This window comes from Sinohyriopsis cumingii, chromosome 1 (genome assembly GCF_028554795.1).
Source record: "Sinohyriopsis cumingii isolate HCF-2022 chromosome 1, ASM2855479v2, whole genome shotgun sequence".
Classification (NCBI taxonomy): Eukaryota; Metazoa; Mollusca; class Bivalvia; order Unionida; family Unionidae; genus Sinohyriopsis; species Sinohyriopsis cumingii.
The window spans coordinates 95,813,835-95,833,742 of NC_142961.1; the positions used below are offsets into that span (position 1 = coordinate 95,813,835).

General features: G+C 36.8%; 1 protein-coding gene across 1 annotated transcript in view; it reads left to right on the top strand.

Moving 5' to 3' along the window:
* LOC149807379 (transmembrane protein 214-A-like) overlaps positions 1-19,908 on the top strand; it is a 107,796-nt gene that overhangs the window by 40,964 nt on the left and 46,924 nt on the right. Inside the window, exons 3-6 of the mRNA XM_089965983.1 lie at positions 1,249-1,405; positions 3,449-3,580; positions 5,668-5,750; positions 6,148-6,253. Coding sequence (XP_089822109.1) covers positions 1,249-1,405; positions 3,449-3,580; positions 5,668-5,750; positions 6,148-6,253 — 478 coding nt within the window. The remainder of the gene's footprint in view (positions 1-1,248; positions 1,406-3,448; positions 3,581-5,667; positions 5,751-6,147; positions 6,254-19,908) is intronic.

Here is a 19,908-nt window from a genome sequence, read left to right on the forward strand (position 1 = left end):
CACATCAAGGGAAAAGATAATTTAATAGCAGATGCACTTTCCCCATGTATAATGTGTATTATTTCATATACACTGTGTAATTTATGAGTTCTTTTTAACCTCGTGTATAATTAGTCTTTGGTAAGAAGAAAGCTTTATCATATAAATCTTTCTTTTTCTTTATGGGGGGGGAGTTTATGTATATTTGATTTAATTAGATCTGATTTAATATATATTTATTATTATGTATTTTAATTTGTTTGTCAGTTTTAAACAAAATTATTTTTTTTATTACCTGCTATTTTAATATAAATTTATTTACTGGAGATATTTTTCCAGAAAATCAGTTGATCTGAATCATTCTTTCATAAACAACCAAATTTTGACCTTGATTCAAAATCAGTAGCAGCCACATAAATAAGTTCTATTTTTATTTTAAAATGATTGGTTGTTGTGGAGATCATGATGGGACTACGTGATTTAAGAGTAAACAATTTTTTAATTTTATTTCTTAGAGTAAAATTATTGGTTTTCATCATGGTCACGTTAGGCATACATGATATAAACATGATCACGTGACCCCCTTTTGATTTCACAGCTTGGGGATTTTTGAAACTTCGTTTTAGAATACGATATAATCTTTGTTTTAGAGAAAAATTCTCAGCTGGGGTTTTACACTGGAAAGTGTTGTGTTGTTTGGAGTTATTTCAAATTGTTTGGATTCAAAAGGATCAATTTTTTTTTCTTCCTGGGAAAATATGTGTGCTCATATGAAATTCCTGAACAAAGACAGCTCTAGTAAAAATGTATTCGGATTTCCAAAACCAGAGTGATATTTCTTGTTTCTGCAAGGAACTGTAGACTTCAACACACTACAGGTTATAGCTTACGTATTCTGCCATCTTGGATTCTTCGTCAGGACTTGAACTTGAAATCATTAGAACATATTTTTTTGGACTTCTAAAATTTTATTCTTGGATTATTTTTGGATTTGATTCTTAAAACCCTAAGTTCATATTTTTATTCTCTTACAGAATTTTTCCAGGGAAATAAATTATCAAAGCTTTCTTTTCACTCTTTCTTAACTTACTGTTTATTCAAGTCTAAACGCGTAACATAAGATTACTAATACACTGTATTTGCTGATCTGTTAAATGTTAATTTTTGTGTTAACTAATTTTGGAGGGCGTGTATTATGCAGGTCAGCAATTTATTATTGGAAAGCTATTTTCACCTCTAATTTTTTTTTTTTTTAAATTTCTTTTGTAGGTGACTAAGAGTGAACTGGAGGCCGTATTGCTGCAGTCACATGAACGGTTCCCAGAGCAGCATGAAGTATGGCTGAAGGACTTGGTATCTTTCTTCAATGGCAAGTTTGAAACTGTTCCAGTGGAAAGTGACCCAGTGTTTAGGGGACAGTCACAAGGTATCATATAAGGATAGAGGGTTGACATTGTTTAAAACAGAAATCCTGAAATTCTGACTGCATTTAACAATCAAATTTCCTCAAAATTGACATGATTGCGTCAGCATTCTCTCCAGAGCCTTTTATTGGAGTAGTCCCAACACCATATTTCAGCAAGCAATGCTTTAGAACATGCTGATATTCAGTGCACCACTGCCGATATGCATTTGTTTCCCACTATCCTCTATAACTTTATCTGTTAAATAAACATCCGGTCACCTCATTCACAGTCCTGTCACTCAAATAATTCCCATTCTTACCTCTTCTTGGTTGTGTAATTAAGATTATTCTGGATAATTATTCACTCACTTAGCTATTGTCTTTTGTACCTGTGTGACCTTTGATCCTGGTTTTGTCTTTGCACTGACATTGTCATTTGATCAGCCAGCTGGTAGTGTATTATAAATATTTCAAGCATTTCCACTGTGAGTTCAAAAAGTGTGACACATTACTTTTTCATTTGTACAGATTCTTAATGCTCATTCTGAAAAATGGACACACCATCTTCAAAAAAAAAGTTAAACAACTCAGCACCTGGCTAACCTCATGTTGACCCTGGATATGAAGATCAGAGATTGATGATTCCAGTTCAGATCACAAGATTTTCCCAGAGAAAAATCATAAGCAATGAAAGACTGGTTTCAACACTCTATGGAAGATTTGATATCCTTAGGTGGAAATCGCTGGATCTGATCATAAAGCTTCCATGTTATTACAGTTATGGTTTAGATCTACTTAGTTACAGTGACTGAGGGTAGGTTGGGGAGTCATGGTCCCAGACAGAAAATTTGTAGTAATGTTTCAGTTCAGATTTCTTACTTAACAACCTTTTGATCTTGGGTCAAAGTCTCACATCTTATAGCAGTGCTTTGATTGTGTGCACAACATGCTGGCCCTGACATTGTTTGTTTCTTTTTTAATTATTGCCCTGGCTACTCATTTCTCTCCAAAAAGTCTTATATTTGCAGAAAACATTGCCACACAGTTCATTTAAAAAGCATATGAGGTACTGATATAATGTCTTTATTACAGACTCTGGAGCAATATGGTTTGGACAAGTACAGGAGATAAGCTTTCACACATATTTTGTCATGTCCTTTGTGGTTATAGTGTGTTTAAGCATTGTAAAAAGATAATGATCAAACAGTTGCATGGATAATTGTGGACAACTTGTGTGTAATGTCCAGTATGTAAAATTGCAAAAGAATCATTTGAGCTCATTTATCTGTCATGTCCAGCAGGTGTATTTTTGGTATTTCTGGTTTAAAACTATTGCTTTATAATTTTGTTCCATGTTACCCATGCAAAGTTAGATTGGAGACATTTCAGTTATTGCAGTTGCCAAATGTCTTGGTACACAAAAAATATTTTTATCATCATACTAAAGCAGTGATGGTGGTGGTTTGGGCCACACTTGGTGTTGAGTACTTGGTTGAAAACATGGAGTGAGTCATTGATCATGACAAGAATTTGATTTGTGCTCATACGGGTGGTATTATTGTTTTGAACATTGTTGTCTGCATATTTTTTAATTTATTTTTTTATTGTGGATAGTCACAGAGGGTAATCCATAAAATTAAATACCTATAAATATGCACATATTGACAGAAGCAAATTTAATTACCCACAAGAAGTTCTTTTTTTTATTTGTAGATTGACAAAAATTAAATTAAATTAACCACAGTAACTGGTGTTGCCAAAAATAATTTGTGATGAATGTTTTTTTTATTAAAAGAAAGAATAATATGGGATAAGGTTGAATTTGATAAATGTGTTATAGAAGGCAAAAGTTCCAGCTCAAAATGTACTCCTTCCCTCTACTTTGAAATTTTAAACACCTCTTAGAATGACTGTATCATTTTTTCTTAGATGTATAGATTATCACCAGTTTGTTTAGTAACATGTTAACTATGAACCCAAATATCATGTTTCTGCATGATTCCAAGGAATTGTGTCTGCAATTACAAGAAACGAGACTCTTATATTTAATTTTTTTAATTTCAGATTTTCCTTTGCATGCTTTGGATTCTGGCTGTGTGGCAGTGTTTAGCTCAGTGATCAAAGACTGCCCTCTGGCCACACTGGAACATCTGTACTACTACAGCATTGATACCATGTTGAATGAGAATCAGAATGGTTTGTATATATCACATTACCTCACCCATGTAGGTTTCATCATCCCCATTCATATTATATTAGCTCTATTGGTGATAGAGCAGAAGAGCTTACAGGATGGTTTGTCAGTTATCTGTCCATTGTCCAACAGCCTGTTAGCACAATTTTGTTATCACTGCTTCTAAAATACTAGGAGGATTGCTATGAAATATTTCACACACATTCATCCCATGGTCTAGTTGGTCCTAAATGAAAATGGTGCTGCTCAGACATCCAGTTTGGTCATCACAGCCATCTTGAAAATCTTTTAATCACTACTTCTCGAAAATGGATGCAGAGGTCTCGCTAGGATTTTAAAACTAGGAGTCCAGGACTCCTAATTTGGGAAAAACAGGAGTCCCACCAGCAAAAGTTGCAGTCCTATTCTAACATCTTTAAACCACTGACATAACTCTTGTTTGTCCATTAGAGTGAGAGTGAATTATGTCAAGCCAAGGAAAGGTCTTATTCCCAATTCTAATGTTCAGTGAAAAATATCAGTTGTAGAAACTTCTAGCACTCTGCTGAATTTCATTACAATGTCCGTCAGTTTGCTTTTTAACCCCAAAATACTTATACAAATTTTCAGACAGCATTTTGTCTAATTCTCAACATGTCTTGATTTTGAGGTCACATGCACTGCTGATTTGGCTACACTTGGAAACAAACACAGTAATGAAAGCTAAAGTTGTTAATTTGATGTACTCTTATGCACAATTACATTACTGGGTCTTTCTGCCTCTGAATTCAGTCTTTGTAAGTATCAGGACATTTTCCCATCACTCTGCAGCTAGTCAAATAGTTGAACTTGCCGCAAAGTTATTGGGTCATGTTCTTCAAATGTACTTTTACAGTGACAATATGTACATCTGGGGGGGGTGTCTTTCAGCCACTGAATTTTCTCATTGTAAATATCAGCACAGCTAAAATGATCAGTAGTTGATCAACAAATTTTCCCACTCAGCTGGTGGTTGAAGCATGACTGGCAAGCCCTTGAATTTGCCGTCTGGCAAATGGATGCCTATGGAGGACTTCTGTATAAGTGATTTTCTGCATCCCAGATAAAGAAATTGCATCCAAATATGTGTGATTAAGCTTTTCCGAGAGCTCTGTGGATTGTCATATATATGAGGTTTTCACTAAAAATCTTCCTATGATGTTTAGTTGTTCCTAAATGTGATCCGTTGTTCATTAAGACCACAACCTTCGTCATCTTGATAATCCTGTTATTGCTACTATTCATGAACAAAAAGTACTATTGCCATGGAGTTTTCACAGAAAGTTTTGGTGTGGTTTTGTAATCAAGATTTTGCTAGTCTGAATGAAAAGTAGTATTGCCATGGTATTTTCACCAGACGCATAACATGCGATGGGCCTAAATGAAAATGGTGCTAATCTGATGTCCGGTATGTCTGCCATAGTGGCAATCTTGAAAGTTTTGTTATTGCTATGGGATTTTCAGCAGAAAACTTCTCATTTATAGATGGTCCAAAATAATAAATCTTGTTATCACTACCCCAGAATCTTATTACTGTTCCAGATGACATGGGGGTTTCACTAGAACACTTCTTACGTCTATCTGGTCCTAAATGAAAATAGTTCTGATCTGGTATGTCCACCGTAGTTACCATCTTTAAAATTCTGAATGGACAGTCATAATGATATGAGGTTTTCACTAAAAGACGGTGCTGTCTAGTTGGTCCTAAATGAAAATGGCACAGATCTGAAGGTCAGTAGGGCCATCATGGTGGCCATCTTGAAAATCTTATTATTGTTGCTCCTTTTGAACAGAAAGTTATAATGCTATGGGGTTTTCACCAAATGTTTTGGTTTTTATGGTTTGGTATCACAAGAACCAAGAACCACTGACTCAGAAAGCATTTTAACAGGTGCATTTAATGTTAGCATAGCCTTCGCCCATGCCATACCTCAGGTTAAAAGGGGGAGCTTTGTATCTGTGCCTTTGAATATATTTCTGATTTCTGTTTGAAATGTTGCCATTTACTGCAGAAATGCTTGTTTTGTAGTACTTTTATGAATTGTATTTTAATATATACATTTTATTTCAGGCCAAGCCTCATACGGATATAGAATATTCTTACAGCTGCTGGCAAAAACCAACCCTGTGGTTGTACTGTCAAAAATGCAACAGGTAGTTAAACTATATTTGCAAAATTGTGACCATAAATTTTATGTTAACAGAATTTACATATCATCTTGGCAACTACATCTAGTAGTAAAATGTGAAATGCTTTTGACTTCATTAAAAGTTAGATATTTAAGTTAGATATTTAATTCCTTAACTGAAGTCAGACTAACCAACTATATGACTTTAAAGCATTGTTGCTCTTTGACATAAAATAAGGCAGGGTGTAGTGTCCATGGGATGGTACTTAAATTGGGAAAATACCACTTTTAAGGGAAAAATGTAACACTTAGATCACTGCAACTTGTTTTGGCCAGCTGATGTGTATTTTACATTGTCATTACAAGAGGCAGGAAGATCGAATACTTAAGACATGTCTTAAAGTTTTCTTTATTATTTATAGTATAAAGAACTGGTGAAATTGACCCAGAACCAACCCAAGCGGTGTCTGTCTATCTTGTGGGCAGTAGGACAGGTTGGAATAGTGGATCTTCGAGCTGGACTGCGAGGTAAGTTCATTTTTCTTCTGATCTGTGGATTGTACAGAATGAAGGAGAAAAGAAGAAACACATTTATCATTTATTGACCCCATGAGTATTCGTGTACAAAGTACCAACACCATAATTCTTCAGTGTACAAAAATCTTCTATATCACAAATTGAGATAAGTTTTAATTTATCAAAATAGGGCTGTAACTTTTTCCTTTGAATACATTTCCCGATAACATTAGAATTATAAGTTTCGTTACTGCTTGAATTCAGCAGTTCTAGAAAGACAAAAAGTTTGTCTCTTATATTTATATGGCTTGTAGCTGAAAGGAAAGAAATTCTTACCCATTACCTCCCCTTGCCAACACTAGGTGGCACTGGTAGTAAATCAGTTTAAGCATCTGCAAGAGGATTAGCATTATTAGCCACAGCAGTCTCTGGAAAAGTGTCATTAGCCAAATGCATGTAAATATAAATTGCAGTAATCAAACTGTTGTATTGCAAAAAAGAAGTGTTTTTATGTTTAACAATATTTTTTATTATGACTGCTAGGTGGTCAGTGTTCAGGCATGCTTGTATAGTGTATCAGTCTCATGGGTGATATCAAGATGCTCTCTCACATCCTGTGAATACACAGAATAGTGCCACAACATACGTCCATGAATACATTTAAATCATCGATTGGTCTCATGTAGAGATGCCTTCCTCGCCATCATAAAGATGCAAATATTTCCAGAATATACTATATTCTTGAATATAGTAGATACCTCATGCAGATGCAGAAAAAGTGCCAGAACATATTGTATCTGTAAATACATTAGAGCGCACAGGTGATTCAAATTAATTCTTGGAATTGCAATTAGACACATCTGCAAAGTTTGCGTGAATAAGTAAGTCATCATTTAGTTGGTTGCTCTCAGGAAAAAAACATGGATCTGGCCAACTGTTGTTTCCAACCCTCGGGAGAGTAATGCTATCAATACTTTCAATTGTCAAAAAAAAACAGAACCAGCCAAAGAGCCAGCCTGTCAGCATCAGCCCTGGAAGCTATTCTTGTTAGCAAATTTGGCCCCCAAGGACAAATAAATGATGAATTTTTGCAGAAATGCAAATCTGCAATATACAATGGACTGAAATAATAAAAGTAAAAAGTTAACATCTTTGTCATGATATATACATCTTACTCTTGTACCTCCAGATTTTTTACCCTGCCTCCTGATTTTTAATGGTAATTTGGGGGCAAAATCCTGATTTTGAGTTTTTCAATGTTGGCAGGTCTGTATCTCTGACTGATGAGCCAGCCAGTTGTACCAACCATACCGCACCACATGACTGTTTCACAAGGCATATGTCATCTTTGGTATGCCATTCTGACTGCCCACAAACCAGTCTAGCCATATAAATGAGCTAAGTATGTTTACAGTGGTTGAGAGTCTATTATCTCTGACTGGCATGCTGACTGAGCAATCGATTGGACTGACCAACTATTCATGTGAATTCATAGCTAACCGGAACTACCAATTGAAACACACTGGGAGTGACAGACTGGTTACTTAATGCTATCACTACTGATGGCTTATCCAATGCGCAAAGCAATGATGCATACAGATATGTCATCATTTTCTGTTGATAAAGGTGATGAAATAGAGCATGCGGATTCAAAAATGAAACTGCTGAAATTTTTATTCATGGCAGTGACAGAGAAATCCATTGATTTTCTCTCCATCAGCATGCTCTTAAATAAATATTACCTCTGAAGTTGGGGCCAGCAGCAGAGAGACTGAGCCCACCAACTATTTCGTCAAACAGAACCTTCTATCGAAAACACTTTTGATAGAAGTATTGTCTTCACAAAATAAACCCTTCTGGTCAGAAAACACTGATAAATAGGCTTTCTCCGCTGACCAGAAGGGTTATCTCATGAAAAATATCTACCTATATAACTACTTCTCGATACAAGGGTCTACTAGACGAAACATTCGGTGGCTCAGTCTCTCTGCTGCTCAAAATTCTAGCATTTTTAATGCTTGCATTTCTAATTAAAAATTGTATCTAACCCAACTCGATACCGTGTCTGAGGATCATGTAAATTTATCGTTACAAATCCGTGTGGTTTTGCCTGAGCACGACTAAAGAAATTTCTGAATTTATTTATGTCCATGTCACCGCTGCACCAAGTCTGATGTATATTTCGTAACGTGTGTGCGTCAACGCCGTTAAATACCACGAGAACGTTACAGTTATCTCTGATGACTTTTGGTATTTGTGTATATCGTTGAGTTACATAAATCACATCTACGTTTTTGTGTCGTCCATGTGAGAATATCCTGGCGGGGTTTGATTGTTTGTCCAACATGATATCATCGTACACAACTAAATTATTAATACTCCCATCAATATCATTGATACTCGGTGCTTCATCAATATCAGTTATAAAATCAACAACATCTTCTTCACTTATCGATTTTGCACTTTCGTTGTAATCCTTCAGTACGCTATAACACCATTGATCATCCACCGATGGTGCTATCAAATATAATTTATCCCACTTCATCCACTTCATTATTAAATTAAGTAACAACTGCGTCTTACCTGACCCAGATGGACCTATAATAATCATTCGAACAGAATTTGGTAGCACTGAGTTATGTTTAATTGGCTCTCGTCGCTTTGACGCAGAAAAGTCAGTAATCTCCATTTGAAATGTCTTTGACATTTTATATATCTTAAAAATAATATGAATTTATGTTGTGTGAAATGCCGAGCACGTACCCCAACTGTGGATATGACAACAATTACAACAAAAAATAATCGACAAGCGCTTACAGGCAAGTGTGAACGATGTGGCACAAAAAAGTTTAAATTTATTATTAAAAAAAGGAGGTGATATCGCAGCCAAGTTAGCCAAGCTACCAGGAACACCGTGGGCTAAATACCCAGGAGAAAAACATCTTCCAGGATATAATTACTGTGGTCCTGGATCCCGACTTGATATCAGACTTGATGCTCAGGATCAGCCCAATCCAGGTGAGTATCCGATAAATGCTATTGATAAGGCGTGTCATGCTCATGATGTAGCTTACCGAAGTAAGGATTTGCAACAGCGCCATCTTGCGGACGTGAAATTAATTCATGCGTTAAATGCCATCACTGATAAATCTTTCAAAGAAAAGTTAGCATCCTGGTTAATAAAATCTGTGATGAAATCTAAGCTTGTATTAGGCGCTGGTAATTAATTATAATGGAGTCGATTTATTATTCCCCAAGAGGATATTGGAGAGGTAGCGCAGCAATTAGTAAACTCGCTGAAGCAGCAAAAGTTACAAAAGTTACTGCTAAAAATTGGTTATCCCGACAGGCAATATGGCAAATTTATCTACCGCGTCCTAAACAAATTCACTTTGCACATTTTGATGTTAGTGTGCCAAATGAGATTCATCAGGCTGATATATTATTTCTGCCACATAATACTGTCTGAAGACGTACATACAAGTACGCGTTAACTGTAGTTGATGTTGCAAGTAGATACAAAGATGCTGAACCGTTAACGACTAAAACAGCATCTGAGGTTGCTTCTGCGTTTTAAACAAATTTATCAATGTGGTCTGCGATGGCCAAAGTTGATCCTGGCAAAGAATTTCAGGGTGCAGTATCATCACTGATGACACAACATAACGTCACCATCAGACGAGGACATACTGAAATTCATCGCGATCAGGCAATTGTTGAGCGATTTAATCAAACACTTGCTGAGCGGTTATTTGGATATCAGTACGCGAAGGAATTTATTCAGGATACGAGATCGCGCGAATGGGTTGCAAGATTACCAAGCGTGATAGCTGCGCTAAATAATGAGATTACTCGAACAACCAACATGAAACCTGCCATCACGATCACAAAAAAACATATACCCGTACGACGTGATTTTTCAGCGCAGCCAATACTGGGTAATGTCACTGTAAGATATTTATATGAACCAGGTGAACTTGAAGGTGGTAAAAAAAGAGCAACTGATCCTATTTGGAGTGTTACCACACACAAGATATCCACCGTGACAAGATCTACTGGTAGACCAGCAATCTACAGGCTGGATTCAACTGCTCCACAACGCGGATTCACACGTGAGCAATTACAAGTAATTCCCGAGGACACACAATTACCACCCCGATCACTTAACTAGCGCTAGCGCCAAGGGTGCCTGCACCCCGACGTTGATTGCACTCAAGACAGGTCAACATGATATTATCACATGTATGACCGTGATTGTTATCTTTTCTGTCTACGGTAAATTGTCTTGAATTTTTATTCGAATACTGCCATAGCATTATACAATTACAGCTCGCGCAGTGATTATTCTGCTGTTGTTTTAACTCAATAATAAATTCAACATCAAAATTAAAGTCGCGATTATTTTTTTTGTCACTCTGTTTGTAACCGGCGAGTTTTCTTTTTATTACATCATCATCGGTGTTGTTTTTATCAGCTATTGACTCAAAATCCAAAGGATTTTTCAATACAATTCTTCGCAGTTGAGATATTCTTCTGACCCTGGACACAGCCAAGTGGACTAGGTTTGACCATTCGATTCGATCATCAACGATCCAGACAGTTGTATCACTGATAGTTAGTCCTTGAGATGAATGAATTGTCATTGCGTATCCTAGCGTCCACGGGGATTTATTCATTTTTAGTGCATCTTTGACAGCATTAATATCAACTAGCACAATATCATTCAATACTAAATTCTGTTTCCCGGACTCTGTCCCAGGAATATCAACATCTATATTCTGTAACCGCGTATCAGCTGGTCTATAACATAACGGCACTGGCAACATTGGAAACTTTTCTTGTTGTAATTGAAATAACTGCTGTTGAAGTGTGTCTCTGACTATCTTTCTACTTGCTACTATCAAATCGTCTGGTTTCCATGAGCTCCAAAAGTCGCTCATTGAAGTTTCAGGAATCATCTCGCGCATAATTTCACATTGAATTTTATTCGGTTGTAATCTGATTAATGTTTTAAATTCTTTCAATGTTGCATCAAGTGCTCTATGATCATCAGACACTTCTTCATAATAATCAACAAAATCTTTTAACCAATCATGCGGAGATGCGCTGACAAACGGAGGTGGTTGACCGTGATTGCCGCACATAATCACTGCAGTATTTTTCGTTAGCAGCCAATCAAGAAATGTTTTTAATGTTTCCAAGGGCACCGTACATATCTCATCCCAAATTATTTTCTCTGGAATATATTTTGTTCCCATTCGATCTGACGTCCACACACCGCCGCTGTATTTGAAAAAACTGTGATAAGTACAAGAATTGACTCCTCGCTGTTTCATTTCCCTGGCTAGTCTGTGTGTAGGTGTTAGCTCAATCATATCCGATTTTCCAAATAATTCAATCGCTTGAGTTGTTTTACCAGACCCACCCGGCCCGTTTAAATAAACAGTTTTGTGTCTAGTGATTGGATCATGCACAGATATCAACATTGACTTTGTCGTCGACATTTCCGATAATTTACAATAATCATCCTTAATTGCAACATCAGCGGATTCACAATATTCATGTAACATCTCCGCTTTTATTCTCCACGAACTCCATGATTCATCGTAAAAGTCTTCGACTTTCTTTGTAAAACGAGCCAGTGATTCTAAGTATCTTTTATTGATATAAAATGAATCCGTTGCAACTCTAACTGCGGTGTCAGGAAATCGATTTATCATTGATAGCAAATTTATAGAAACATAAGTCAGCATTGAAGATCTTAGATGTGTGTATTGAGACGATTCTCCGTCGATATAACTTACAATTGTGCCCAACTTTTTCCCGTCGGACAAGAACACATCCTCCCGATTACAAAATATATTTCTCGCAACAGCGTCAGCAATTATAAAATCCAATTCAGCATCATCGATAATCAGTCACGAGTGATGTAGTTTGTGATCATATGCAGCACCTTGAGTAAATTTACCAATTATTCTTCGTCCAAGATCTTTTGCTATTTTTTCACTATTGCTATGTTTGATCTTGAGAACTTTAGGAGCTTCTTTAATAATGACATCCATCGGGGTATTTGGACTCTCTCGTGCATACTCGCTAATAACTTCATCTACACTGACACGCTCCGGTGTTGGCAACCAAACTGAGGTCTGCGGTTGATATGATATTATTGCTTCACTGACAGTCAACGATACCAGTATTCGGCTGTCAAGCATATATCGCAATAACACTATTGGTACCCAGCGCTTTTCACTGAAGTGTCTGCCAAACCAAACATAACAGCATGGATGAAGTCTCGCATTGAATTCAAACGAAGTCACACGAGCAAATCCTGTCAGGTCAAAATCAGGTAAAGGACCATTTATAGCAACTCGTGTCATCGAGTTCATGGGATGTCCAAATCGCTTAAAGTATTCGCGACACTCTCCCATCCCGAGAAAGCTTCCTGGGTAGCAAGCAATCATATCCACAGAAATCATATCCCGGTAATCATACCAGGTATTCCACAGCCCGCCATGCCCATACTTGACACAACTCAATTGTATATCCGAAAGAAACTGACTTCGGGTTGGTCTCCACGAATTTCTTTCTCTTGCGGCGTGAGCGGCAACACTTGGAACTGTAAAACAATTAATAATAACTGCTCAATGTTTTCTTTCACATATTTCTCTGCGAGTTTTTTCATTTGTTGTTGCAACGACTCCGTCCGGTATAATTCACCGTTGGGTTTTACAAATTGATCATATTCGCCATCTTCGGAACTCTTAAATAACCACACTGACACAGGGTCAGTTTTACTCAGCATGTAAATAACATCAAATACGTTTTCCGAGTAAAATTTTACAACACGATCTCGTGGAAATATTGTAACCGCATCAGTCCATGCATGAGAGTTATGATCAATAATTTCAATTGGTGATCCTGACTTTTTATAATGCTTCGAATTATATAATATTTCCCCAGTTAGTGTTTTTACTGTTATTGAAAATTTTAATTTACTTGATAGCACAGCAACATCATTTATTGATGCCCCAGTATCCTTGACTTGCTCGCCCATGCTGTTATTTTTTCACGTTGCAGATCGGTTAAACCGTTTCCTCGTTTTGCATTTTTAAAATGTTCCATTACTTGCTCGGCTACACAATTTAACATAGTCATTGATGACGTTCTCATCGGGGTGAGTTTATCAATTTTTGTTTTTTTTACCAGATAGATTCCATAAACGACTGCGGTTACAGGATACGCTCGAGCGTAATATGGTTTATCAATCCCGGTCAGCATTCCTGGTTTGGAATCTCTACTTAACAGAATGGTCTTTCCGTTAGCAAGAACAGGGTCGAGTTTGTCACGGATAATCCACGTATCGGAATCTGTTTGCACAATAAATTTTATTCTGAAAAAATATTTCTTACCGCGTTGGTTTATCAAGGGGAAGATAATCAATAATTGTTTTTGCTCGGGCATCAGTCATTGTAGCATCGATGACTTCATCAACATCGATGCTGTCATCGATGATTTCGTCAATGTCGCGGATAATTTTAAATGACGACCATACATGAGATGCACTGTCTTCGTGGAATTCTTTTTTGGCATCCCTGATAATATTAAATAGATCAGTTAGATTCCGTCGTCGTGAGTCTCTATTTAGTCTGTCAAGATCGAATCTCCCGGCGCCAAATAACTCCTTCGTATTATATTTAAGACAAATATTTAAATAAGAAATATTATATATACAAATGAATAACTGCAAGTGGTTAAAAGTTGGATTTGTAACAGTCTGTGATAAGCCCTGCAGGAAGGAATTCTGCGGTGAACACATACAAAGCATCAAACGAGGAAGCACAGGACCTATACCATGCCTTCGATGTGGCATTGGGGTCAGGGGTAAAACACAGTTATGTGCGGGATGCAGAGGAAAGCGATACCGTGAACTCAAGCGATACTACAATAAAAAAAAATAATGGAGATTCGCTGAAATCCGAGAGCGATTATATAACTAAGTTTTCAGACAAATTATAAATTAGACAAATGCATGAAGTATAAATGAATCAAGAATTTGTTCGACATCCAACCATCGAGAATTATGAAGCATCTCGTGAGGGAATAGTGAGACATTGTAGGTTGAAAAAACCAGTTGGTGTTGTTAATAATTCTGGTTATCTCCGATTTAAGGTTGCTGGGGGTAAAAACTGTTATAATCATAGGTTTGTATTCGAGTGTTTCTTTGGAGAGATCAGAGATGGTCTTGTAATCAATCACAAAGATAATAATAAACTTAATAACTCTCTCCAAAATTTACAATCCATTACATCCGAGCAAGAATTCTGCACGAGGTTGCACTGGTAAATTTGCCAAAATTACCAGAGCTATCAGATCTTTCAACATAAGTACGAATGAAGAAAAAATATTTCATTCAATGAACTCAGCTGCCAAGTATTTCGGTATTCACCCCAGTTCGGTTCAGTGTGTTGCAGAAAATATAACCAAATCAGCTCTGTCAAAAAATAATCAGAAGATTGCTTTTCATTATCCCTAAAATCCGAGGATTTTCCAAACGGAGATAACTCTACAAAGACTGCGTGAAAGTCAATGATACAATTATTTGCCCCTTGTCACCTTGACAGCGTCAAGGATGACAGCGCGTTATAACACGTCACAGGTAACAGCAGACGGATTTTTGCACAAGGAAGTAAATAACTTCCCTTTATTTCCCCTTGACAAAGTCAAGGTGACAACATCAAAAATGATTTTATCCCTGACTTTGTCAGGGACAAACGCGTATTTATCTTTTTTTTACAGACAATATCACTATTTTATTACACTTGTTTGGGTTTATGGTACATCCGTATTTTTCACACGATCATATTTAAGAAAAAACGTTTTAAACAAATCACGCTGAGCTGTTTTTGAGCTTCCAAGTATTAGTCGGTTTATATACGATATCGTCCAAATAATATACGGGGTTTCGAAACCCAACGAAGTTGCACAACTTTCTCCGTTATTGCCCCGTCAGGGGTGGTCTTTTACCACCCAACGGGATTGATTTTGGGGAGGGGGGTGCAACTTTGTTGGACGTAGAATATAACCCCGCATCTGTCTGTGTTGTCTATATGTTTGTACCGTCCTAGGATAAGTTAGAATTAAGTTATATGTTTGTACCGTCCTAGGATAAGTTATATAATTGTAAATACAATTGCTGTAAATATGCTTCTAATGTAAATACAATGCTGTAAATACTAAGTGTTTGTACCGTCCTTAGGATAAGTTAGAATTAAGTACCTAGGATAAGTTACATGTTATGTGTTGTCCCTATATGAACCTTGCTAGCATATCAAATGGTAAGCTAGGGGTTCACAAATGGGGAATGTCTCGTCATTCGCAAACACACCCTCTGGGCTGTCTAGACTATTATTTGACAGGTTAGGAGCTCATTGGGGGTTGTGTTTCCGCTCCTGAGTTTGGTAGGATGTCATAAGACACCCTAGAGACTCAAGGGAGATGTGATGTTTTTTTATTTTAAATATATAAAAATATATATAAATATGAATCACGAAAATATCAATAATGTGATTGATGCTATTAAAAAATTAGAAAAACAAGGATTTAATTTATCACTAAATCCTGAAACAATTCTGTCTGATTTTGAATCGTTATATGAAGCTAAATGCGCAGGGCGTTATATTCTTCCTGCTCAATATCAATTCATAAAGATGATTCAAAATAATTTGTATAAATCGCTGGCCAGCGTAGAAGAAGCACAAATAAATGAATTTGTTCCATTGTCTTGTGCAATTGAAAAGATCAGGCTGGCATTGGCAGCCGAGTATGAAACTAAAAAGATAATATATAATCGCGTTAGAAAATTGAAACATTGTATGTCCGCTGATAAAGTCAAGGATGATGAAATCAACGACGAAATCACTGACAAAGTCACTGACGAGGAAGTAAATACCTCACCCTGATGAAATCAGGGACGAAGTCAATTACCTGGAAGTGAAATCGAAAGTAAAAAAAATATATTACTTTTGTTTACTTCCTTGATTTTATCAAGATGACAACAAAGTCCCGGGACAACAAGGTCTCCTGGACAACAAAATCAAGATGACGAAATCAAGGTGATTAGTTGATCGGGTTCAATGCAGGAGTGTGCATAATTGAGAATTTGATCTCTGTCACATACTATTGCGGTAATATGCTCGCGTCTGAGACTATCTAACTGTTGCTGTGTTAGTAAGAAATCTTCTTCTCCGTATTATCAATGAGCAATTTAACGTTAATTTCTTCTTGTGCAAATGCAGCCTTGACTGCTTGCTCGAGTGCTTGTTTGTCATACACAAAAACATTTATGTGGTGGTACATATTTGAGATTTATATAAATCTAACGATCTAAATAAGCGTATATACTCGAGGATTTGATGCGTATCGCAATGCGCGATCACAACATGATCTTTTATCAATACTTGTAGTTGTGCATCAGTCAATGTAAAATCGTCATGACCGTATATATCAACAATTATTTTTACCGGGGTAACTTTTCCGGTTCTGACAGCGTTATCAAGAAGTACTTTATCATATATGAAACATTTCACGTGGTGATACATTATATGATACTTGCTTGATTAATTGTGAATTTCTGTGATTTTTACTAGCTAAGACCCCATCAAGTCAAGGAAATCTGTCGATGACACTGACTTTTACTAGCTAATACCCCATCGGGTCAAGGAAATCTGTCGCCGACGCTGACTTTTACTAGCTAATACCCCATCAGGATTGAAAAATTAGACGATTTCTGTGATTTTTACTAGTAAATACCCCATAAATTTCAGTGAATTTGTCAGTGTTGCAGAAAATATATATAAAGTAAAATATTTTTACGGCAATATCTTATTGAGACGATCTCGTGAAATGCATGAGTCATGCTATATTTTTTTATAATTTATTGAAATATTTTTTATGTTGACGGTGACATTATTGCTATCGTCGTCGTCGGTGATGTCAGTGACATCATCGTCAGTTACATCAGTGCTATCAACGTCAGTTACATCAGTGCTATCATCGTCAGTTACATCACTGCTGTTGTCGTCGGTGATGTCACTGCTATCATCAATGAAATCATCATCACATTTTTTCAGAAATGTTTTGCATTTCTGGGACATTATTATAATATAATATTATTAATTGAAAATCGTTTACGATTGAAAGTCCTTAGGACTTTACAAGGAGACTAATATGTAGTGTTTCATTCCGTAAATCAAGGGGATTCCCAGACCGGTCTGTCAGCGTGAAATTTATTCTGGTCAGCCATGGATTATGACATCGTAGATAGACCAGATTGACTGGCTCTTGCACAATCAGAAATCCAGGTGGTTCTTTCGGAGTAAATGAATAAAGAATGAATCCTTGCTGGGCTTGATTTGATACTGTCATGTCTGTGCTGTAACTGCCATCAATGACATCACACACAAGATTGACCGCGACCACTTCAGTTATATTTACGATACCCGGGGATACATGACAGCCTTGCCCTTTGGGGTTATTATTGTGTCTGAGGATAGTTGGCTCCGGTAGTGTTTTTCTGTGTTGTGCGAGTATGTCATCGAAGGACTCATTGATGAGGTCGGTGACGGATTTTCTTAGCTCGGGAACGTTATACCAGGGAAGTTTAAAATTTGGTAGATTCGCCTCTGGTATTCTAAAGAAGTTTAAAAATTGTTGTTTATATTGGGTTACGCCGTCAACATGATCGATTATCGCCTGAATTAATTGCTGATTAAAGTATTCCATATCGTATGCGAGCTGATTTAATATCTCAGTTTGTTTAATAATTTTGCTGCGTAGTGATGTATCAAAAATATGTTCTTGGAAAAGTTGCCGTAGTTACTGTAATTGTTTCTTATGCTCTTCATCAATAAATTTGAAGTAATGATTGATCTCATCTAGGTTTGCATCAAAGTATTTAGCTGTTCCTCTTTGGAGATCCCTTTCATAAGTAAAAAACCATTTGATATTATCCTTACTGTGAAATTCAAATATACTGCCCAACGTTGCGTTTTTTAGCTGAATTAAATTTTCCTCGTATATCGGTAAAACTCCGTGATATGACTTATTATCAGTGACATAGTCAGACTTTTTAGGTTCAGGTGGTATTGGTTGTGCCAGTGGAGCGACTTCAGGCCATCCTAACACTGTTCTGATTGAACTATTATATATATCCATGGCGTAGTCTGGGGTGCTTATTTCGATCGCAGAAGACAGCGTTGGCTCATGAACAGTTATTGCTATTTTGGATTCCTTTGCTGTAATATTTTTTATTTGACGTTGTAATTCCTCATTGATTTCTTCGATTTGATAAGACCCGGTTGGTAACCCAATGACATTCCAGTCTGGCGTGCCATCAGGTTTATTTTTATATGCAAACACGAACGAATTATTTGCTGGCAATCCACCAAACGATTTTGATCTGATATTGGGCCAACTGTGATATACTCATAATTGTGCTAACGCAATTTCTCTTACTGGAATCGCAGTTGGAAAATTAATACTGAATTCTGGCTTAGTTGAGGTTACTGTTAACAAAGATGTTCGCGCCGGGCTTGTATTTGCGACTATCTGCTGAAGTAATTCCGTCATTATTTGTTTGCTGTCGTTTCAAATCGAAGTTCTTTGTGTTTTCATAATCGTTGTACACGGCTGCCATCTGCACGAATTTGGAATCTGATATTGTTGTATCATCAAGACTGGATGATATCAACGAGGACAATTTTGAGTAGGTGCTTGTGGCCGCGCTGTTTAACTTTTCATACTCGTGCAATTTTGTTAGCGCACACGAGGATATTTTTTTTGCAATTATATTAGCAACTCCTGCAATTCTCGTTGATGTTGAAACTGTAATTGTAATTGCGATTGCAGTTGTCACTGGTGTCAGCGCTGATAATAGCACCCCAGTAGATGCAACTACCGCGGATACCAAATACATTATTGTGTCTAATACAGTTACACGCCGTTTGTATTTTTTTATCTTTGTTGCGCATTTGTCAAAAGTGTTTTTTAACTCTGAATGCCATTCGCGTACTTGATCATATCTATATTGCTGAGCATTTAATGACTCAGTCTTTAGAGTTGTCGTTGATGCCATTTTATTATTTTACGCGGTAACCAATTGAGGCGTTTCAGCTACAAATTCCAAACACCACCAGTAAGATGTTGCGGTTAATTTCTTGTCTGCGGCTTCCAGTATAAATGTTTCTTCGGTTTCCTTGTTTAATATGATAGTCACAACCCCAGAATACTTATTGGTGGAATGTCTCCAGGGATATGTTGTGAAGATCTCAAACTTAGCGGCACTGAATACAGATAGTCTATACACGCCAGTGGCTGTTGCTGTATATTTGATAGTATTATTTTGTTTGGACCATGTTGCGAATCCCGATGATACCGTGTATACTATGTTGGTGATATGCCCGGGGGTAACTCCAGTGGGGACTTTAATCAGACTGGTTTTGCTAACGATCTCAGGAATACCCAATACAATATCCTGCTGTGTTTGTTTGATCGTGTCAATGTTGGTCTTGACTTCAGAAAGTTTCATGTTGATAACTGGAGAAACCCCAAAGAACTTATCCGTGGCCTCATCGGTTTTTCTAAAGTTTCTACGGAGATTTGTAAACGCG